This window comes from Emys orbicularis, chromosome 17 (genome assembly GCF_028017835.1).
Source record: "Emys orbicularis isolate rEmyOrb1 chromosome 17, rEmyOrb1.hap1, whole genome shotgun sequence".
In the NCBI taxonomy this organism is placed as follows: Eukaryota; Metazoa; Chordata; order Testudines; family Emydidae; genus Emys; species Emys orbicularis.
The window spans coordinates 3,760,924-3,784,919 of record NC_088699.1 but is presented as its reverse complement, the minus strand read 5'-3'; the positions used below and the strand labels follow the sequence as shown (position 1 = coordinate 3,784,919).

The 23,996-nt window shown below is 51.4% G+C and overlaps 1 protein-coding gene across 1 annotated transcript; it reads right to left on the bottom strand.

The window, feature by feature from the left end:
- Positions 1-815: 815 nt before the first annotated feature.
- Positions 816-23,546, bottom strand: ADORA2B (adenosine A2b receptor). The gene is made up of 3 exons (XM_065418423.1): positions 23,537-23,546; positions 20,225-20,561; positions 816-1,506 (listed from the first exon to the last, which is right to left on the bottom strand). Exons 1-3 carry the CDS (start codon positions 23,544-23,546, stop codon positions 816-818), a joined length of 1,038 nt encoding a protein of 345 aa, XP_065274495.1.
- Between the last annotated feature and the right edge of the window lie 450 nt (positions 23,547-23,996).

The following is a 23,996-nucleotide window of genomic DNA, read 5'->3' as shown; positions in this document are numbered from 1 at the left end:
AGGACCAGCCTCTAGGGATCTGACCCAAAGCCCATGAATCAGTGGAATCTTTTCATTGACGTCAGTGGCCACTGAAGCAGCCTCACTGTGAATACCAGCAGGGTTTGGCTTTTTGGTAGAGCAGCAGGTGTTCACTGCTAGAGATGGGCTACCAGGCTCCATAGAGCATAGTCAGTCCTATGAAAGGGGGTGAGCACAAGATCTCCTCTCAACTATCAGACTTCGAGCAGGGCATCCTTTTAGGAACGAGGCCGGATCTCCATTTAATTGCCTTGTTTCCTCATTAACACCAACCCATCCCCTCTGACTCTGGGTCATAGCTTCAGTTTTACACCAGCAACTGGGCTACATAAGATTATTTCCCATGGGAGAATACTAGCTGCATCAAACAATTGATGGAAAAAATAGGGTCTTTACCAAAGTGGCATCAAGTACATAGAAAATGAACCAACAACAAAAAATCCTTCTGAGTGAGCCAAAAATAAAAATAAATAAATAAAAGCCCAAAGGCCAGGAACTGATATGAGCAGCATGGCTGGGGAAACCTACCCCAGGACATAGGGCTTCCAACCTTTGACCTAGGAGGAAATGCAATCACCAGCCCCCCATAACTCGAAGGTCAGGAGACAGGGTAAGCAGGGCACTGCCTCCCCAGACATGTTTTCCCCTACGAGGCACTATGTTAAAATAAAAAAATTAAAAAAAATACAGCTGTACATTATATAGTGGGACTCATCAGGATCCTGGTCCACATAGGCACAAGGAGTGGGGAGGGTCGGGTTGGTCAGGGTCAGGCTGCAGGATGACAGGCACGGTCAGATAAACACAGGAGCAGAGTTGAGGTTGCTGACAGTCAGGTGCCGGATGTTGCCATTGGAGCCCTTGGGGACGTCCTCCATCCTGCAGAGGATGTACTTGGTGAGTATCTTGCGGAAGGTGCAGCGGAAGTCCCTGATCTTGTAGGCGTAGATAATGGGGTTGATGACCGAGTTGGCATGGGACAGGATGATAGCCATGTACATCACCCAATCGGGCTTGTTGTGGGCAAAGTCCTGGTGGAAGTAGGTGATGCAGTTCAGGATGTGCAGGGGCAGCCAGCAGAAGGCAAAGAGCCCCACGATGATGGCCAGAGACTTGGCCGCATTGACCTCCTTCTGGAGGGTAGTCCTGGAGTTACCCGTCAACTCCATCTTCCGCAGCTGCTTGCAGGCCACCATGAAGATCTTGATGTAGATGCCCAACATGATGAAGAGTGGGAGGAGCACACAGCCGAAGAAGTTGAAATAGACCATATAGCTCATGGTGACCACATTCTCAAAGAGACATTTTATTAAGCAGCCCTGCTGGTTCGCCGAGCTATTAGTAGAATTCTGGCAGCGACCGTTTTCCTGCCCATCAGGGGCTCTGTTCCAGCCCATCAGTGGGGTCAGTCCAATCCCAAAGGACAGGAGCCAGAGCACGGCGATGAGCCATCTTGCCCGTTTCCCGGTCACCAGGCTCTTGTATCTACAAACCAAGAACAAAAAACAAATCAATCCATGAAATAAATGAGCAGTCACAGCTCTGAAAGCTTCAATTGCAAGGTAACCCCAGACGAGGCTGCAGCAGCCCCACCGCTCCCGCCCAGCAAAACCCCACAACTGATCACCTCTGTAGATCAAAGCTGAAACGGTTTTGAAAATGTCTAGTGATTTGGGGTACCTTTGCAGGGGCCTGATTGTCAGCACGTGCTGAGCACCCACCCTCTGAAAAATCAACCCCTTTCAGGTGTCGCTAGGTGGGTACCCACCATTTCTAGGCCTATATTCTTGGCCTACATTACTAGGGGATAATCCCACCTCTTTGGGGTAACACATGGGATAGTCCCAGCTAAGAGCTTCCAATGTTCCCAGACATATGGTGACAGTTTCACACGTCCCCTGGCCTCTCCTTTTCCAAGATCAGCTGAGTCCTGAAAATCAGGAGAGTTAGTGTGGCTGCGAACGAACGCTAGAAAGTGGGCCAAGATTACTTCAGCAGTCCCAGTCAGACTCCATTCCCACTGAGCAACTAGTTAGCTCAATCCTAAGCACACCAGTCCCTCTGCGCCTGAGAGAAGGGTAGGCTTAGGGAAATGAAGATCAGACTGCATGCAAGGCCTCTTCACCCCCCCACCCAACCACATCCCCCCACCTTACACGGTACACGCCGAGGAGGAGTGGATTATTGCCTTCAGGTGAAGCCCGCTATTGGAGACAGGACAGCTCCACAGTCTGATCCAGTTTGTGTGCTGGTGCTTTGTAAGTACACAGTCACTATATAAATTCCTGCAGGTTACAGGCCTAAGGGTACGTTTCTGCTGCAGTCAGAGGTGTGACTGCGCCACATGTAGACATACCCAAGCTAGCTTAAACAACAGCAGCAGCGTGAGCTGTCCAGCCCCACCCAGCACTGAAAATTCCTACTAGGTGCCCATCTTCATCTTTCTCGCCTTCATTGCTTTTTGGCCTGTACAGACATAACCAGGACTTGATTACATTGAGCTTGTAGAGATTAATGGTGCCACTTGTTAAGCTAATGAAACGATCCTGCAGTAACTAACAGCGTCTTTTCAGTCTGGTCTGGCCCTCATGATCAAAATTGCCAGGTACCAAAATCAAGTCGCTAGTTGATACATAGAGCAGGGGTGACAAGAGCCGATTTAATTCTCACCTCCAACATCTGATCACGTTCCTGTGAGGTCTCAGTGGCAGCCCCTGACGGGGGCCTCAGCGGGGCTCTGGGATTAACTGTGTTACCTTGTGTCTCATCACCTCGGCCCCACCTCAACCTGTCCCTCGAATGCACTGGGGTGTCCCGGGGGATGGAATGGACCCAAGACAACCGGCAGCTGCAGTGGCACCCACAGCTTTTAACTCCATTATACAGGATTCGTCCGATGGAGCAGCATTCCAGTCATGTGACATCCCGCCCTAGTGCCCAGCTGCCAAATTAACAGGGGGAGTAGAAATGTGTGGAAACTATGGAAACGGCAAACCCCAAACAATGGGCTCATTGGATTGTGTGCGCCAAGCTGCAGCCCACACAGCATTTCTGCGGCTGGATAACCAGACCACCCGGAAGGGCTGCACAGCACCAGGAATTGGAAGTGCCTGTTGATGGCTCGAGTGGCAGGTTTTACAAACGTGGATTTGTGTAATTGCCTCAGCTTCCCCACCTGTCAGAACAGGGGTCATGTCAGCTCCCAGCCTCACAGGGACCATGGCCGTACATCTATAAACACATGCAAAGGACAAGCACCGCACAGAGGCCTGTCTGTAGAATATAGTCCAAGGCCCAAGTTTTTAAAAGCCGTTGCAAGGCCTAAGTGATTTTGACAGCTAAGTCCCCTTTTCAAAAGTGACTTAGGCTCCAAAGTGCCTAAGTCCCACTGACTTTCAATGAGATGGGTATGTCTACACTGCAGTCGGAGGCGTGACTGCAGCTCCTGTAGACACATCCACACTAGCAGTTCCCTGGAACAGCGAAGCCATGCCAGCATGGACTTGAGTGCGGGTTAGCCACTCAAGTAAGTACCCAGGGTCCAGGCAGGTTTCTATAAACTATGCTGCAGCCTATACTGCCGTGGCATTCACACTAGCTCAGGTCTACCTGCATGGGCTGTACTCCCACCTCTAGACATACTCTTAGGCTGCTAGGGCCCAGCTCCACGAAGGTATTTAGGCCTCTACTTCCACCTGCTCAGTTGCCGTCTAACCCCCTAGGTGCCTACATTTTACCAATCAGCATTCACAAAGCTCTGATGGCTACGGAGCTGCTCAGAGCCCTGGCCCAAGCTGAAGCCCTAGGGGCCCTGAAGCAGGATTCTCAAACTAGGTAGGGAATCCTGTCTTGCTATCACTGTGCTCTGGAACCCCATTAATCCCACACCGGAGTCCCGGTTCCTCCTGGGGCACAAGGGAGGAAAGCACTTTACACAGCCTCGTTTCCGCTGCCCCACAAGGGAACTGCATCTGTCCCAAGCTAGAAAACTAGCTTGGGAACTTGAAAAGAAAGAAAACTTGACAGCCAGATCCCATGAAAACCCAGACAGCAAACCAGCGCAAGGCCAACTGCTCTGGGTACAATTAGAACAGACCCCAAGCTCAGCTCAGCGCTACGGCAAGCCTGCTTTCTGGAGGTCTTGGGGGAGAGAGGGAAGCCTGAGGCAAGAAGGAATCTGAGAGGCCAGGAAGAGTCCTGTGTACAGCCAATTAGGCTGCATTCATAATGTAGCCCCCCCCGGCTTCACATGCCTCTCTCTGTTCGCTTTGCTCTTGTTTACTCTGGACTCCTCTCCCTGCCTTTTGGAAGAGAAACATTCTCATTTTCTGCTGGCTGGGGAGGGAGGGGGCCGGGTTCCCACAGAACTGCAGCTGTACATGCTGCGTGTGAACTGCACTGGAGCAAGCTCGGTGTCCTCTTGGAAGACAGACACACACACGGTCCCAGTTCAGCCAGATTTGTCCGGCGCGTACAGGTCAAATACAGACCACAGGAAACAGCAGCATCACGCAGGTGTGTCTGGGCTTTAACGTGCTGCACTAGGCTAGAGATTGAAGAGAAGGGATGCGTACTACAAGCCATGCGTTATACCCATATCTTCTGCTGCATGAAGCTATCTGGGCTCCATTCTCCCGCTAACTTCCCAGTGCCCCAGATGGCTGGGGAATTACTGCCCCTGTTTCACAGGTGGGATAAACACAGGGCCAGCGAGTTTATGTCCAACATTTCCAAAAGTATCCACTAACTCGGAGTGCCAGCGTGCTGGGGCCCCGCTGGAAGACCCCAGCTGTGGTTCCGAGAGCTGGGCACTTTCAGTGTTCGTTTGGATCAGCAGCCTGGAAAATCCCAGCATCACTAACGGTTGATTAAAAGAGATTGAGCCCACGGTGTAACTGCCTGTTCTCCAACCTGGAACTGCTCTATGGGGGGGATCTCAACACCCTTCCGAGGGGAGAGCGTACAGTAGTCGGGACACTGGGCAGCAGGCTCCTTGGTTCTGTTCTTGATTCTGCTGCTTACTCAACTGTGTGACCCTGAGCAAGTCACTTAGCCTCAGTTTGCTCCTCTGACCCAGCTCCCATGGGTGTTGTGAGGTTACTGTAATAACAGAGGGGAATGGGGCTTGTACAGGTGGAGAACATGGGAGTCAGGGGTGGTGTGCAGCACAGCACTCCCCAAGGCCTGCTTGTCTCTCTCCAAACAAATTAGGCTGCGTAGTGAAAAGCAGACATGGCCCATCAACCAAAGGGTCTTGAAACCCAGTGAGTCATGAGGCCACTGACGGACACGCTGCTTCTGGGCATGTGACGTTAAGTGCTGTCACTCCCTGAAAACACCCCCGATGAGTCTTCTTCCATTTGCTGCTGCCCCCGGACACTTCCATGGAGATAAGGCTCCTGCCAAAGGTTTTTAAAGTGAATTAAGCAGCCACGTAGCTTTCTGAGCAGTTGCAACCATGGCTTGTTTATTTGAGTGCTGCTCATTCTTAACCAGCAGAGACAAAACCAGATTTAACCAGAGCCCTCTTGCCCGTGCATGGAAGAGAATGGAAAATGTACTGACTGCATGAGGCAGAACAGAACAATGCCAACAGCTGCAGGCCGCGTAGGCTCAGGAGAGAGCTGGTGGCGGTGACAGCAGAGGCAGCGGCTGGCGGTGAACCCTCTGCCCCCTGGAGCGAACTCTTCATTCTGCTGGTGGGTGTTGCAGGAGCACATTGCAATGCCTCAGACTCATCCCACCACCTCCTGCCTCTCTATGGACTGACTGCCAATAACACTGTGATCGGGCTGTGTTGCCTTGTTGTGTTTGGGCTGAAAGACCCTGGTTCTGTTCCCCGATTGCAGGAGCAGCACAAACTAACACGTGCCGTCCAGGAGCATTTGTGCGAGGAAGTTGCATCACTCAGATGCTGGCAAGAAGCAGACACAAACAGGGATTACAATGTTCCCTCTACTTTTTTACATCCATGTGCGGAATGAATGTTGTTACGTGCACCAATATGGAGGTGCTGTGTGGTGGGGGTGGGGCCGAGGGGCTCAGAGTGTGGGAGGGGGCTCAGGGCTGGGGCAGAGGGTTGGGGTGCATGGGGGGGTGAGGGCTCTGACTGTGGGTGCGGCCAGGGATGAGGGATTCAGGCTGCCCCGGGGTGAGAGGACTCTCCCCAGCCCTCTTACACCATGGCAGCTCTGGGGCCGGGAGAGGCGCCTCTCCCCGCTGCGGCCCTGCACGCCCCCTACCTCGCTCCTCTCTAGCCCAGGCCCCTGTGGCTGCGCGCCTGCATGGCCCTGGATAGCCTGCTGCGCGGCCTTAGGGTGGGAATGGGGCCAAAGCGAAGTCAGGAAATGTTCAGTGAAAACCGTTTTTCACTGATCACCTAGGTTCAGTCTTAACTAACAGACTCGACAGATATTTCAATGGCCCTCAGCAAGGTCAGCTGCAGTCCTAACCTGGACTTACTCTCCCTCCCTCGCCCCCCATATTTTCAAGGAAGCCTTGGCCCTTTAGATCCGTATTTCCCCCAAAAAACAAATCGCTACGGTCCTCATTGGACAAAGGTCCAGAGCCTCACAGGTATTTAGGCACCCAACTCCCACTGAAATCAAAGCCCTTTGAAGGTCTGGGCCAAAGAACTTGAGGACGTGGTTAAGTGACTTCAATGCAGATAAGCACATGCTTAAAGGTAAGGACAAGCCTGAGATCAGGATACACGTGCTCTATTTCTTTCAAAACTGTTGTCAGCAGCCCGTTGCCTAGGAACTACTCTACACTAACAACCCAATATGCGCACAACCCCACAATAACCAACCAGTCCCCATGCACAACGGAGGGGGGGAAATAACTGTAGGAGAACTGATTTTGGATTGAGGTTTCTTCTGAGAACTAGAAGCAGGAAGGGGCCAGGGGTGTCCTAAGTCCTGAAAACTCCTTTAACAGGCTCCGATCAAATCCCCTTCTCTTTTTGAGGTTTGCTATTATTACACAGGGAAGTATTAAAGTAAATTTACTCACCTAAAGCTGCTCAATTAACCCACAGCAAATATTGAAACTACTTGATGTCTCTGCCTAGAAGTAACAAGAGTTACTGTAATGTAAATACCAGCTGGTTATTTAAGAGTGATATATTGTGGTTAAACAACCTGGCAATAGATTGGTTCCTTTTACACAGGTAGGGAGGTTTAATAATCAATTAGTAGATAATTAGCTCTGCCACTGTTCAATGATATGGACTCATTGCTGGACATGTCAACCCCATCCCCAGCCACTGGGATCATCCTGCTGTTACGCAGCATCTCTGCTCCGGCCTCGAACCAGTAAAGGCACCTCTCCCACTACTGCCATCTTTGCTACACCACCTGGTTTGGTGAAGAGCCTTTTCTCTGTGGCATAAGGGAACCAGCATCTCACCTGCATGCGGCTCCTGCACCATCAGGAGCAGGACAGATGGCAAAAGCGGTTTATTTCACTAGCCGTTTCCCAGCTAAATGGCCCCGGTTTCACTTTGTCACATCCCAGGGGCAAAATGCATTTGCTTTCACAGACCAGCTTGGGCCCACTGGTGACGCCACATAGGAGCATCTATCCCAGACCAGACCGCTAGGTCCTGTCAAAGGCACCTGTCCATGCCCTTGGAGTGAATCTGCTGAGTATGTAACACTGAGGTTAGCAAAGGCAGAGCCAGGTCTGATTGTTTTATCTGTCCAACACCACAAGTTGTGTTGCCAAACAGAAGGGGGCTCTTTACCCGCTGGCTACTGTGCTTTGGCACATCACACTTCATGATCATTGATTTCTACTGCAGTAGCACCTAGGAGCCCCAGTTGTGCAACAGGGGCTGTACAAACAGAACCCTCTGAATGCTTAGGAGCAGGGAGATGGGAGGTGACTAAGCCAGCGCCCCCAGGTCTCTCTCCCAGCATTGCACTAATCCACCCTGTCACACCCTTCACACCAAACTACCTACAGGCACTCTGGGCTAGTGCATTGAGAACAGTGCTCAACCGCCACCTCGCTGTATGACCAAGAGCAAGTCACTTGGCCTCTGTGCCTCAGTTTCCCCTTCTGTAAGGTGGATATGATGAGGAAAAAAATCAATGTTTGTAAAGCAGCAGGCAGGGGCTGGCTATTGTATTTCTGAAACTGTAAACTCCTTGGGGTAAGAGGCTGCAGCAGAGCTGGGGAGGCTGTGCGGGTGCAGGGCGTCAGAGAGCGTTTGTTTAAACACTTGCTTTGTTTTTCTAACACGGAGCCCAGTTTTTAAGTAACTGTTCCTAGGGTTACCATACGTCCAGATTTTCCCGGACATGTCCGGCGTTTTGGTCCTCAAATCCCCGTCCGGGGGGGAATTGCCAAAAAGCCGAACATGTCCGGGAAAATACTAGTCCCCTGCTTACCTTAGAGCAGCTCCGGCAGGCTGCGAGCTACAGGCGGATTCCCCCGCGGCGGCGGCTGCTGCTGCTCCCCCCAGACACCTCAGCTCTGTGTAGCTGAAGAGCCGAGCTACCCGAGCGCTACCGGCTTCACGGTTTGCCGGGCAGCCCACAGACCTCCAGACCCTGCGCCCCTGGCCAGGCGCTTCCCCAGCGCAGCCGGAGCCCGAGAGGGGAAGCGCCCGGCCGGGGGCGCAGGGTCTGGAGGTCTGGGGGCTGCCCGGCAAACCGTGAAGCTGGTAGCGCTCGGGCAGCTGTTTCGCGTGGCTGGGAGGGAGGAGGGGGAATGCGGGGCGCTCAGGGGAGGGGGTGGAATTGGGGCAGGGACTTTGGGGATGGGGCGGAGTTGGGGCAGGGCTGGGCAGGGGCGGAGTTGGGGCGGGGCCAGGGCCCCGTGGAGTGTCCTCTTTATTTAATTTTTAAATATGGTAACCCTACTGTTCCACCCCCGAGTTCTCCCTGGCCCTGCTGGAGCATTCCAGGCTCATTAATCACCACTCACCACTGTAAGACAGCCTCCCACTCAACCCCCTGCAGCTCCAGCTCTGGCCTCTGGGTCGTCCCTGGCTCAGGAAGGGGATGGGCTCCTGCCCTTACATGCTTTGACTAAGCCCAAGTCTACACTAGAAACCTTTGCCAATATAGTAACTCCTCGCTTAACGCTGTAGTTCTGTTCCTGAAAAAATGCTACTTCAAGCAAAACGGTGTTAAGCGAATCCAATTTCCCCATAAGAGTTCATGTAAAGAGGGGGGTTAGGTTCCAGGGAATTTTTTTTGCCAGACAAAAGACTATTATATATACCTATACACACATATACACACACACACACACACACACTATAAGTTTTAAACAAACAATACTGTACAGAGCAATGATGATTGTGAAGCTTGGTTGAGGTGGAAGTCAGAGGGTGGAAGAGGGAGGGATATTTCCCAGGGGATGCCTTACTGCTAAATGATGAACTAGCACTCGGCTGAGTCTCAAGGGTTAACACATAGTTGTTAATGTAGCCTCACACTCTACAAGGCAGCACGAATGGAGGGATGAGACACAGCATGGCAGACAGAGACACACACACACACTGCATGAGAGAGGGAGAGACGCGCATTGCCCCTTTAAGTACACTGACCCCACTCTAAGTACATTGCCTTTTTAAGTAGATCAGCAAGTTGAGACAGCAGCTGCTTCCTGCAAGCTCCCTCCGTCCTGAGCCCTGTCGTATCCCCCCTGCTCTGTGGAGATGGGGTACAGGAGTGGCGGGAGGTTGACACCCTGACATTAGCACCCCTCTTCTCCCCCCCTGCACAGCAAGCAGGAGGCTCCCAGGAGTAGCTCCAAGGCAGAGGGCAGGAGCAGCACACGGCAGTGGGGAAGGGACAGCTGAACTGCCCGGCAATTGATAGCCTGCTGGGCGGCTGCTGCACAGGGAACTTAGGGGAGCTGATGGGGGGGGGCTGCCGGTCCACCCTGGTTCCAAGCCCCCACCAGCTCGCTCCAGCGGGCTGCTCTTTCTGTAAGGAGTGGACAAAGCAGGCGGCTGCCAAACAACGTTATACGGGAGCATTGCGCAACTTTAAACGAGCATGTTTCCTAATTGATCAGCAACGTAACAACGAAAACCGGGACGACGTTAAGTGAGGAGTTACTGTACAGCAGTAGGGTTTTTTGTACACGTCTATACTGGCACAAGCCCTAGCGTCAATGCAGTTATATCGGCGTCACTGAGCCAGTAACCCAGACACGGTTTTACCAGCAGCACTGTGCCTGCAGTAGGAGGGTTTGCCTTTTCGAGCGGAAACCGAGCCTGCCCGGACGCCTGCTCCAGGCACTGCCCCAGTTGAGCGAACGCTGTTTGGAGCGGAGATGAGCTCCTTGGTGGAAATTGCTGCTTTTCAGGTCTGTGCTAGGAGTTTGCACTGGAGCAGTGACACTGAATCCCCGCGGTGCAGACGAGACCTTGGACTGAGCAGTTCCAGTCTCGGACAATCCCGACAGCAAGTCACGAACATCTCAGTGTGGAGACAAGACTGTCCCTGTCAAAGGGACATCGCTGAGCCTCAAGAACCCAATGCTGCAAGACAGACCCTAGAGTCCGACTCAGCCCTGCTCTAGCTCCACAGCCCTTGGTGCACTAAACTCTGTGGAGAAAACCTGTGCTCTCCTGTCCTCTCAGCGCACCTATCTCCCTGCCCGTTTTGTCCAACGCCGATATTGCAGGATGTTAATTAACTTGGTCGCCCCCTGCTGGCCTGGGCGAAAGGGCCCTGCAGGAACACAGCACCAAATGCTCCATTGCTCTGATATAAACGAACTATGACTACTGAGGCCTTCCTATTTCAAGTGTTGCAGCAACAGAGTGGAGTTTTCAAAGCCCCTTTAGTGGAGGAGAGCAAGAGCAACTGCTCCATCAACCCTCAGATTCCTGTTATCTGTGTGCAATTGTATTTAGCATCCTGCTCTGTTTGTTTGTTCTGTAACCATATGACTGAGCATCGTTGCTTCTCGCTGGCTTGCCCCGAGGACTCCCATGGAAACAAGATGACAGCTCAACTGGAATTTCCTGGTAGAACATTTTAATTAAAGCAGGTGTGGCAACTTGGAGGTGGGAAAATAAGCCACTTTTTTCTTTTAACAGGGAAAGAATCTGAAATGGGAGTGAGTGTGGGGAAGTGCTGTCTAGTGGTCAAAGCACAGAGGGAGGAGATCCCGGATCTATTCCCAGCTTTGCTGTTTGATCTCAGGCAAATCACTTCCCCTTTATCCCCCTGTGACACATGGGGGAGCAATCACATGTCCCTGCCTTGCATGGGGGAGGTGAGGCCTAATGCATTAAGGGCCTTTAGAGAGCCTTGGATGGAAGGTACAATCAGCACATTAAGTATTATTGTTAATAAGATCCATTTCCCCAGGCTCTGTCACTTGGGCTCAAGTTCCTGTAGCAACTCAGACCAAGACTCTCTTTACCCATAATTCCTTATAACCAGGAGATAGGAGCCGGTGTAACGGAACACGACCATGCATTATGCTGTCAAGCACAGCTGGACTGAGAGATACAGAGGCTCTGCATGGAAGAGCCTTACCCAGTCCTGGCTTAGACAGCCTAGAGAACACACCCAAACCCTCCCACGTGCTCCTAGCGCCATTGTGCAAGGACGGGGCGGGCACTGACATGGGAATGAGATCACCCAGCCTTTCAAGCAAAGAGACGATGGAAGCCACAGCCTGAAGTGGAAGCTAATGTTCACCGTGGGAACAAGCAGGGGCAGCATCAGGGTAAGAATCACATGTGGAGCTGTGCACTGAGCACTCCCAGCGGCACTCCACAGATCTGGCCCCCATGTGTTTAACTTTGCCCTTGCCCCCCAACCCTGCGGTAAGTAGATCTAAGCGACATCGATTTGAATTATGCTATTCACGTAACTCAAATTGCGTAGCTTAGATCGAATTTCCCCTGTAGTGTAGACAAGGCCTTAGACAAGTTAGATATCTTCAGGTCACCAGGGCCTGATTAAATGAATCCTAGAATACTCAAGCTGACTGAGGAGATATCTGAGCCATTAGTGATTATCTTTGAAAAGTCATGGAAGACGGGAGAGATTCCAGAGGATTGGGAAAGGGCAAATATAGTGCCAATCTATAAAAAGGGAAATAAGGACAACCTGGGGAATTACAGACCAGTCAGCTTAATTTCTGTACCTGGAAAGATAATGGAACAAATAATTCAGCAATCAATTTGCAAACATCTAAAAGATAATAAGGTGATAAGTAACAGTCAGCATGGATTTGTCAAGAACAAATTGTGTCAAACCAACCTGATAACTTTCTTTGACAGGGTAACAAGCCTTGTGGATGGGGGGAAGCAATAGGTGTGGTATATCTTGACTTTAGTAAAGCTTTTGATACTGTCTCGCATGACCTTCTCATAAACAAACTAGGGAAATGCAGCGTAGATGGAGCTACTATAAGGTGGGTGCAAAACTGGTTGGAAAACCGTTCCCAGAGAGTAGTTATCAGTGGTTCACAGTCATGCTGGAAGAGCGCAACGAGTGGGGTCCTGCAGGGATCAGTTCTGGGTCCGGTTCTGTTCAATATCTTCATCAATGACTCAGATAATGGCATACAGAGTACACTTATAAAGTTTGCGGACGATACCAACCTGGGAGGGGTTGCAAGTGCTTTGGAGGATAGGATTATAATTCAAAATGATCTGGACAAACTGGAGAAATGGTCTGAAGTAAAGAGGATGAAATTCAATAAGGACAAATACAAAGTACTCAAGAAGGAACAATCAGTTGCACACATACAAAATGGGAAATGACTGCCTAGGAAGGAGTACTGCAAAAAGGGATCTGGAGCTCATGGACCACAAGCTAAATGAGAGTCAACAGTGTAACACTGTTGCCAAACAAAAAAAAAGGCAAACATCAACACACAACGCAGAGTCAACCTGTGGAACTCTTTGCCAGAGGATGTTGTGAAGGCCAAGACTATAACAGGGTTCAAAAAAGAATTAGATAAATTCATGGAGGATAGGTCCATCAATGGCTATCAGCCAGGATGGGCAGGGATGGTGTCACTAGCCTCTGTTTGCCAGAAGCTGGGAATGGGCAACAGAGGATGGATCACTTGATTACCTGTCCTGTTCATTCCCTCTGAAGCACCTGACATTGCCCACTGTCAGAAGATAGGATACTGGGCTAGATGGACCTTTGGTCTGACCCAGTATGGCCGTTCTTATGGGATGTATTAGCAGGGGCGTTGTAAGCAAGACATGAGAAGTAATTCCTCCGCTCTACTCCATGCTGATTACGCCTCAACTGGAGTATTGTGTCCAGTTCCGGGCACCACATTTCAGGAAATATGTGGACAAATCAGAGAAAGTCCAGAGACGAGCAACAGAAATTATTAAAGGCCTAGAACACTACCTATGAGGGAAGATTGAAAAAAAATGAGTTTGTTTAGTCTGGAAAAGAGAAGACTGACAGGGGACGTAACAGTTTTCAAGTACATAAAAGATTGTTACAAGGAGGAGGGAGAAAGATTGTTCTCTTTCATGTCTGAGGGTAGGACAAGAAGCAATGGGCTTAAATTGCAGCAAGGGAGGTTTAGGTTGGACATTAGGGAAAACTTCCTGTCAGGGTGGTTAAGCACTGGAATAAATTGCCTAGGGAGGTTGTGGAATCTCCGTCATTGGAGATATTTAAGAGCAGGTTAGACAATCACCTGTCAGGGATAGTCTCTAGATAATACTTAGTCCTGCCATGAGTGCAGGGGACTGGACTAGATGACCTCTCGAGGTCCCTTCCAGTTCTATGATTCTATGAATACAGCTACCACGCCCCCATTCCTTTAGTCAGGCTTTGCTGGCAGGGTAACCCTCAGGGATGCTCCCAGGAATATGAGAATAACTCCCTAACTTGCTCTCACTGTAGGAAGATTCCTACTCCTGGAGCTGGACTGTGTGGCTGACCTTGTCTGAGACTGCAGGGCTGGGAGGGGTGAGAACAAAGGGGCTAGAGCCATGTACGACCCGCACGGCTGTCACTGTGCTTCTCACTGCGCCCTGGCCTGCTGATGCCTTCAGAGACCAACTCTAGGTGCCCAGTTAGTGCCCAAGGCAGTGAGTTAACCACTCCAAACCTCACAGCAGCAGCAGGCAAAGAACTCAGATCTTCTTGCTACAACAGCACAGATCCCTGCTGCTTGAGTTAAAGGAACAGCCATTAGCAGTAGGGGAATTATGATACACAGCTGAGCTGGTTTGATTCTAGCCTGTAGGGGGCAGTGCAGCACCAACACATTGCCCACACCCCATTACAGCATCACCTATCAGACACACCATGTCCCACTACAGCCAAGCGAGGAGCAGAGTGGTCAGAAGGATGGTAGAGCAATAGACAATCCAAGTCCTTCTCCTAGCTAGGGGAGGATCTAGTCAAACAGCACATTAAAAAGCCTCAGGAAAGGTCTCATCTAGTCCTGGCTACCCACAAAAACAGCAGGCATCTGGGCCTCCTAGCTCCCAGCCCAGCCCTCTGTATGCCAGCCCCATGACCAATCCACCCTCCACGGAGCCCTGACCAGCATCCCACACAACCTAGTTACACCTTGGGTGAGCACAGCTGAGCAGCTGGAATCTCCCTGCATTTCAGCTGACTGGGGAAGCCTTAGGAATCAGGTACCTCCCTCCCATGACTAGATCTGGCACCGCTCAAACCCAGCCAGCGTCCCAGGGCGTGACCCCAAGCAGGGGCCGGATCCCGAAGCTGCTTGGCAGGGACCAGCTGAGCAATGCATGGCAAGTGGCCAGTGACCAGATGCTGCCCAATGACTCTGATGAACCCACAGGGTCATGGTGGGAGTCATCCCAGTCATCCCTCGAACACCGCACACACGTCTGTGATCCATGGTACCACCGGGTGGGAGCGAGTGGGACAGAGAATACAGCGTGCACAGGCGAGTGTGACTGTGCCGGGGAGTATGTCTGCGGATATGCGAGTCTCTGCGTACGTGAGAGCGGGGAGGGGCTGGGTGAAGGCAATGCTTTCTCTGCCCCGGGCCTAGATGTGCAGTTCACGCTGTTAACCTGGTGGTCCCAGAAACAGAATTACGGGGGAAGAGGGAAGATGCCACAATGGACTGGCAGGTTATTTGCGGTTCCTGCCATGGGGTTGACGTCACTAACAGGATCAGCAGCAATAATCTGCTCTTTAGCACTTGCAAAGCCCCTGAGCCTGTCTCTGAATTGTAAAACAGGTGGGGAGGGAAGACACAGCTGGGGCTGCTAATTCCTGGCACATCTGCAGCACCCTGCTGGCTGCTTGGGGCGGGAGGTTGTGGCTGATGGCAGTGGCCTGCTGTGTTCTCTCACCATCCCGAAGTCTGTGCTGGGGATTTAAAAGGGACATGGCAGAGCAGTCACAGGGGACACATTTCTGTGCTTCATGCCCAGCCCTGCCTCTGCAGCCTGTGTGACTCCTCTCCTCGCCGTGCAGCTCTCTGGGCTTGCAGACGCACCATGTGATGTCCAGGGGCAGCGACCAGGCTGACCAGCAGCTCCGTGGTACTGAGATATCCTGATCAGATCGATAGGAGGGGTCTGTGTTCGGCTCGGAGCGGAGCTGCCCCCAAACACGGAGCCTTGTCTTCCTACATTCCGGCTGGGATCCACCCTGAGGAAGAACAGGATTGGCACAAACTTCCCCACAGAAACTGCAGCAAACTCCTGCCCTCCTGCTGATGGGCTTTACACACTTGCCTGCTCCCTGCGTAGAGCACAACCCGCATGGGTGCTACACAGCCTGGGCTTGCCTGTCGCCAGATGTCCTAGGTATCGATACATTCGTGAGGAAAGGTGCTTCCTGCACTACCCAGCAGGGCTGGGGCAGAAAGAGGAACAAGATGCCTTCCCACACTGACAGCAGGCAGGCACACAGGAAGGGGAAGCAGCAGCCCACTTGCCAGAAGCCACCATGCGTGTTTTAAGCAAAGCACCCAAGCAGATGAGGACCCTGCGCCCTTCCCGTGCTAATGAACAAAGGAGAAACTCCAAACTCCGCAGCAGGTAGTGAACCCAGCCCCGTTCACCAGCACCCCCATCTTACAAAGGATACACTAGAGGGGGCTCAGAAGAGCAACAAGAATGACGAAGGGCCCCGTAGAACTCCTCTGAAGAGAGATGGGATGGTTACCTTAGAAAGGAGACGTGTAAAAGAGGACATGGCAAAGTCTGTAAAAGAACAAATTGGACAGAGACAGGAGACTAAGCGCAGAACACAAGAACAAGATGTTCAGTGCAATTAAAAGGTCAGAAACCCAAAACCAGTAAAAGAAAATACTTCTCACAACGTGATTCAGCTGGGAGCTCCTCGTTATAGGAAGTCAGTGGGGCCAAAGGCTTAACAAGATTCAAAGAGGGACTGGGCATTTCTATGGATAAATGTTTAATCTTGTTAACACATTCTGGATATTAACCCTTGTGCTTCCTGGCTTAAGACAGTCTCTGTCAGAAACCAGGGTGACACCTATGCAACGGGCAGATTATTCCACACCTGCGACTGTGGGTTCTTGGCCCTTCCCTGAAGCAGCTGATGCTGGCCACCGACAGACAGGAAACTGGACTAGATGGACCAGGGATCTGATCCCGTTGGGCAATTCCTGTGTTCCATGTCTAGATGCAGTTAGCAGCACAAAGGCACATGAGTCCTGCTGCTTCCGGGAGGGAGAGAAATATCCCAAGATGGGGAAACTTCAGGACCATGCTGCGCTTCAGAGTACCTGACTCATACCCCACCATTGGGGTGAAGGAGCAGCCCTTGGGAGCTGGGCCCTAGGGAAGGGCCCATACCTGGAGCATAGGGGGCAATGCTGCTCCCCTGAGTTAGAGAGGATAGTGACTATTTTCTCTCTAGCTGTATAGATGGCATTCCCCACATCAGACATTTGCCCCCTGGGCTGTGGAGCCAAGCAGCGCTTGCTCTTGCAACTAGTTTATAGGAGGACAGGCACAAGTCACTCAGCTCAGTCCCCGCCCCCATCTCCAAATCCAGCCACTCTCTGGCCTTTCCCGAGTTCCCAACCCAATCACTCCAGACACCCCATGCTGGACTTCCCACCCCCATTGCTTAACGGGAGCCAATTAAAGATACCTGGATAATGCAAAGCGAAGATGCAGAGTTCATTCCCCCAGCAAACGGCATCGGTGTGATGTTACAGGGCTGGTTTGAGGGGTGACACTTACCCCTGCTGAGGGCAATCATGCAAAGGCCAGGGCCCCACGTAAGTGGTGCTTTGAAGGCGAGGACAAGAAATGGAATCCCAATGGGAGAGAGAAGGGGAGCCAGCAAAGGGCTTCTCTGTATGTTCCTAACGCAGAGGGGCAGCAGTAATCTCCATCCCCCCGCAATACACCAGCTGGCTTCCAGCCTGCCCCAGCTCTGACCACACTTAGGGGAGATGGATCTTCGCAGCCACACTTGTCACAGGAACTACCAAACAGGAATGGTTGACAACCAATCCAGAGATAAAAGACTTCACAGCTCACTATTGATCTCTGGAGTCAGTCACTCCCCTGAACGAGCCGTTTAGCTGGAAATACAGCTCCCTGCAAGTTCATTTCCCCTGTAATTTAACAGCCAGCTTTCTGTTTCCACAACAAAACTCTCCTTCCAGAAACAGCATGTGTGTCTAACTAGGGCAGCTGTGTGGACCAGGTCTCATTCACTTAGCCCCAGAGCCACTGTCTAGCACTGGCTCAGGAGGACATCGATCCTAGGAGATTTCCCTAAACCTTGTAACCAAGGCCCCTGGATCGCAGCCCAAAGAGGTGCAGAAACCCAGTCCTGACCCAACCTGGAGTTGCACAATAAACCTGCTGGAAACAGAGAAGAAAAACAAACAAAGAGGTGGAAGAAATATTTGCCTTGTCATTTGTCATCAATTATCAGGAATGTTTTCCACCTCCATCTACACTCCCAGGATCAGGTTCGCGATAATCCCCCCAAGAACACCTGCTCTGTTATGTTCAGCTAAACTTCCACCCGGGCAGCAATTATATTCAAAACCACTCAACTTCCTCAGCCAAGCTCCACAAAAGAGAGTCATGATACACAGACAGCGAGTTAGAATTAACAACCCACGCTACAGCATCTTGCACGCAATGGGTGGTTTGATTAAACGTCCGGCTGAAAAGAGCCATCAAACTCCCTTTTAGCTGCTCCCGTGCTCTAGATCAATTTAGAAAAAAAATAAATAAATGGAGCAGACACCAAACCATTATCTGAAGCCAAAAAACAATTTACTCAGATTACCCCCATGGCTGGAAGGTAAATGATTAGCCAGTTTCAGATATGCTGACAAGGATTCAAATGCTTCTATCCATAAGTACTAAAGATTCAGATCTGTCCCCAGCTACAATACACACCATGGAATTTCCATTCAATTTGCTGATGACACATATACCCTCACAATGTGCTGCAGTTTTCCATTAGAGTTGTACATCACCTGTTGGATGATTAATGAATGTTTGTCAAGTGCATTGAGATTCTTTAAGGCAAGGTGATAGAAAAAGACAAGTATGGTTATTCCTTTTTAAGTTATTTCTGAGTGCATGTTTTGCTCATGAAAATGAGACGCCAGAAACGAGAGTACAGGCAAAAGGCAGCCACAGAGCTTTGCCAATGCACCTCACTGCAAACCTGCTGCCTCCCCTAATGCCCCAACTCTGAACCCCCCCCCCCCAGCTCTTCAATCCTAACCCCTGCGCTCATTTGCCATTCCAGTCCTGGACTCCCCAACACACAGCTCCGCTAATGCCTCTCAATCCCGACCCAACCCCCCCACTATCCTAGTCATCGTCCGGTCAGACCAATTTCGGTGGTGGTTGCGCAATAGGGACAGATGACCCCTCAACAAAAGTGAGGCAAACAAACTCTCTTCACTTGTAACCTGAAAATCCAGGCTTTGGATGCACTTTTCCAGATGCTGGGAGGCTGCTCCACAAACCCACTGTGTTAGCCCCAATAAAGAATATATTTACTATGCTTTGCCCAGTATGTTCCCCTGTCCCCAGATCTAGTGTGAGACCAATTCAGGTCTATTGTGATCCAATTTTGATTAGTTTCTTAGTTGTCAATTGGGGGGTAAGAGGAAGGAGGATTGATTTGTGCGGTTTTTCTTTTTGTTATCAAACTTTGTGGGTTTCTTTTAACAACCAGAACCCACATAGTCAAACCCTAAGCACACCTGCACCCCAGGCAGGTTGCACTTTCAACAGATGCACATTTGCTCTGGAATAAGAGCCTGGTGATCTCAGAACATTGTGTGAACTGGCTAGTGCAGTGGCTGGGGCTAAGGAAATGTGATTTGCCTATTTCGCCTTCTGTTTGTAGAGTTGGTATCTTGTTGGGTTTATGATTTATACATTCTCACTTCCTTGCTTAGATAAAAGGTGATTAGACGTAATGCCTGACACTGTGTTCAGCGAGATGCGAGTTCAGCATTTGTACACTTACTCTTTCCCTTCAACCCAGAGCAGAACGATCCCTTCTGAACAGCTAAACAAAAAATCAGCCTATTTTGGGCTCAAGGGCAGGTGGAGATTCTGAGCTAGGTGGAAGGTGACAGATGGACTTATCAGTAACTAGTAAGTTCACTTATAAGATCACTGTCAGCCCCAACCTCTATAGGCAGCAAGGGCTGAGCTTACCAACAGAGTGGAGAATTGTTCAAGAACATACTATAAACTAATCAAGCTATTCTCAAATAAACTGAGAAGCCGGAGAAAGGTGTTGGTCTGTTTTTCATTACTTGGGAGGTGCTCAGATGCTATACTGATGGAGGCTATAAAAATACCGAGGTAGATTAGACAGCTATTCCCAGCTCTCCACAGCTTTGTGGCCTTGGGCACGGAAGATTTTCCAAAGAGCTCCGCTCCCACTTAGGCACCCAAAACAGGTGGGCAGATTTTCAACACAACGGGAACGGAGCGCTTTTGAAAGTCTGGCCCTGGGCCCCTGGCAGCCACTGCAGACAAAGCCTCCTGCATTTAAGAGCAGAAGAATAGCCCTGCTGGGTTAGACCAATGGTCCATCTAGCCCATCGTCCTGTCTTCCAACAGCGTCTTCACCAGCACAGCCCCTGCCTGCGTGCAGTCGGTCCTTGACTGCTCAGTTCCTCCACCTGTAACACTCCCCTTGCTTCGCACCAGTGGGCTCGGCACTCACTGGCGCTGGGCCATGCAGCGCCAAGTGCCCACGTCCTCACCCCTTACCTGAGCGGGATCTTGATGGCCAGGTACCTGTCGATGGCCACAGCCAGCAGGCTGAAGATGGAGCTCTGGGTTAGCACCAGCACGAAGCAGGCGAAGAAGAGGCAGCTGTGGAAATCCGTTTCGAGGCCAATGCTGATGGTGATGGCGAAGGGGATGGCCAGCAAGCCCACGGCGATGTCGGCCACGGCCAGCGACACCAGGACGTAGTTGGTGGCGTTCTTCAGGGTGCTGTTGATGGCCACAGCCCAGCACACCAGGACGTTGCCGGCAATGGCGAGCACAGCAATGATCAGCTCCAGCACGATGTAGGCTGTGCTCATCATGAGGGCACGGGATGCTCACGTGGAGGTGGCTCTGTCCAGTCCAGGGTTGGGAGCCCTTACCATGGTCTTTCCCAGGGAGGGGGCCCGTCAGTGGGCGGTGGGCGCAGCTCGGCCCTGGCTCCGCCGGGAGCTCATGGTCCCCTTGTGGCTGGGCTCAGCAACGCCTCTGGGAAACATCTGCTGCGCCCTGGAGGGGCAGCGCCACTGCTGGGGCTTCCCCTCCACGGGGCCACCACCCAGGGCGCTGCGCTCCGCTGCTCTCCGCTATCACTCCCCGCTCACGGAGCCAGGAGCCGGGCTGGGCGCAGTGGGGTCCCCGCGCCGGGCCGGGGCATCGCTCCGGGCACGGCCGGTCTCCGGGGCGGCGCAGGACCGGCGAGCCAAGGACGCTCCCTCCCTCGGGCGGGCTGCGGGTGCTGTCCGCGGCCGGCCCCCGGGGCGAGCGGCTCCAGCGCAGACTTACGGCTCCGCCGCGGCTCCGCTGCTATTTCTGCACATGGGGCCGGCGGGGCGGGGGCGGCCGCGCGCGATTGGAGGAAGCGGCGCCCGGGCGGGGACCCCTCCGCAGTTACCGTAATGCCCCAGCTAGGAGTCGCTGCACCGCCCGGCCCGCGGCAGGACGCCCCCTGCCCCGCACAGGTGGCGGAGAGCCCCGGCGCGGGGGGCGGAGCCCGGCTAGTCGCACACTCCGCTGGGTCTCCCCGCGCCGGCTCAGGCTGCAAGTCCCCCGAGCTCGGAGTTGAGGCTCGGACGGGCCGAGGCGGTAGTGCCCACGGCACGCCAGGCGCTGGGGCGGCGGGGAGCAGGTCTCAGTGGCAGGGCAAGGAAGGAGTAAAAGGAAGTATGACCAGAATACAAGTGAGAGCCGGGAGAGGCAAAGCCGAGCTGGTGGGGGTCTTGCTGGGTCCTGAGCGCCGGCTCCAAACATACTTCCTGACACTTACCCTCTAGGACCGGCTGTTAGGGGCCAGCCCATTGTTGCAGGGCCTGTAGCTTACTCTGGAGAGGTTTCAGAGTAGCAGCCGTGTTCGTCTGTATCGCACAAAGAACAGGAGAACTTGTGGCACCTTAGAGACTAACACATTTATTTGAGCATAAGCTTTCGTGGGCTAAACTCAGAGAGAGGCATTTTCTCCTCTGTCTGGTCACTGATTTGAAGACCAGTGCCTGCAACCTGTACTGGACCCTACAAACCACTGGTTTCTCTAGTCCTGCACCATAAAGCCACATACCCCTGAAGAGGAAAAACAGTCGTTCATTCAAGAATAAGACCCAGCCCCTGGGAAGGGGAGTTGAAACCCCTCAAAGGCAGCTGGGGCTCGGAGCTTTTCCAACACCCCTGGCCCGGATAGCACCCTTCCTTTCTGATCTTGAGGGGGCCTGGGAAATACAGTGGCACATAACAGTGAAACACAATAGTACCACAACCCTGATAAGCATCTGCAGGAGATTCTGATTTGAATCAAGATCTGAGTTCAGTGCCCATTGTACTGGTGTCTCACTGACTGCCACCCAGGCTAGAGCGGCCTGGGAACATTCAGAACAGGTGCCAGCTGGGAACACTGCAGCCCATTCTAGCCTCCCTGCTCTGGGACATAGTGGGCCCTACGGCTTGCAGTGGTTCCTTGGGCTGGCATCGCTTGTATGGCACTGGTACAGGAGGGGACATAGCAAACAGCTGCTGGGCAAGTGCAATGTTAAGTCCCTGAGTAGTTTAGCATTTGCTTCCAGTGACTGAGAAATAATTTTATTTTAACCCCTCTTCTCAGTTGCTCAGAACTTCAACAGGTTCGTTTTGCACTGAGGTTTTCACGCCACTTTAATTACCAAAGGAAGGACTCAGAGGTGTGAAACTGATGGTTTCACTTTCTTAAAAACCGACGCCAGGAATGTATCAGTAGACAAGTCTGCAAGCGCCCCAGTTTACCATCACAGATCACACCATAGGCGTCTGGGGAGGTTTACAGTAATTGTTGCAAAACGGATTTTTTTTGCAAACCTTTTTGGGTTACAGAATGAACACTGGATTTGTTTACATTAATACAACTTTGGCTTACAAGGGTGTTACAGCAGCATGTGGGGATATTACTGTAGAACATTACAGCAGTTTTGTTTTATGATCAACCCTAATGACATCACACTGGCTTAAAAAAGGGAATTGTTTTACAAAATGACGACCACATAGGGTCTAAGAATGTTTATCACACATTATGAAATGTCCTGAAACAGCACAATGCCACATACTAACAGATTCAGAAACAATTAGCTTAGAGAACACACTGTGTTACACTGTTTGAATGCGGTTCATGGGGCTACAGTGGAGAAGCCTAGGTCCAGGGAGTTAAACCAAAACCTGATACTGAAAGATTTCCCCCAAATTTGTGTGTGGCAAATGGGCTTAGATTGATTCCTCCCAAAACTGGTCAAGTTCAAAATGTGAGATTCCAAAGATAATTATTTATAATTAATAACTACTTACATCTCTAAAGAATCTTTAATCCAAAGTGCGCTACACACTGTTCAGGAGCTATTTAATCCACCACTTAAATGCAGCCAGCTCTGGGGTGGAACGTGATAGCAGTTTAGCGGCACCCAGCAACGCTAAACAATAACTTAGGACAGAAAGCAAAAGGGACTCCTGTAGCCAACTGAAACTACGAATCTCCAATTGTGTGTCTTAGACTAAAACCAGGTTGACACTAGAAACTTTAGCTAGTTATAGGAATGTCGGATGAGAGGTGTGATAATTTTTTACAGCATTTCTGTATTGGCAAAAGGCCTAGTGTAGATGTAGTTATACTGGCATAAAATTGCTTTTGGCCATGTCACTTATTTCATTTGGGGAACTGGAATAAGCTAGAGTGGCAAAAATACTTTTATTGGTACACATTGTGTTTGCACTGGTAGGGTTTGCCAGTATAGCTACCTCAGCAAATCTTTTCTAGTGTAGACTCGACCAAACTAGCAGTGGGAGGAGGCTCTGTGCGACAAGACGGCATGGGGATAAGAAATTAAAGCAGGACTGGGCCATAAAATGAAAACAGAGGGCGTCCCTGAGTCAATGGAAACACTCCCCTTGACTTCAGTGGCTTATGCTCAGGCTCTATGGGAGGGGAACTCCTGATTTATATTAAAGGAAGCCAGCTCCTGCAGGTCACAGCGACACACCTACCCCGTGCAGGCTCCAAGATGACTAGGTTCCTGAAGCACGTTTGCTTTCCACGGTACATTTTAATGCAGGGGGAACTGTGTTAGGCATGTCTGAGCCAACGCCTGAGCACCTGCAATGCTCCCTCTGCCACTTGCTCCCATCAAAGGAATGGCCCTGCATTTCCCTCATTACACTACCGCACCCCAACCCCAACTGACTAGTAGTAATTAAGGAGACGAGGTCACGGATTCTGTGACTTTCAGAGACCTCCCTGACATTGTCGGCTTCAGCCCCAGGG

Coding starts and splice junctions, on each gene's coding strand:
- ADORA2B (XM_065418423.1), bottom strand. Junction 1,507..20,224: donor GCCATCAAGATCCCGCTCAG/GTAAGGGGTGAG, acceptor CTTGGTTTGTAG/ATACAAGAGCCTGGTGACCG.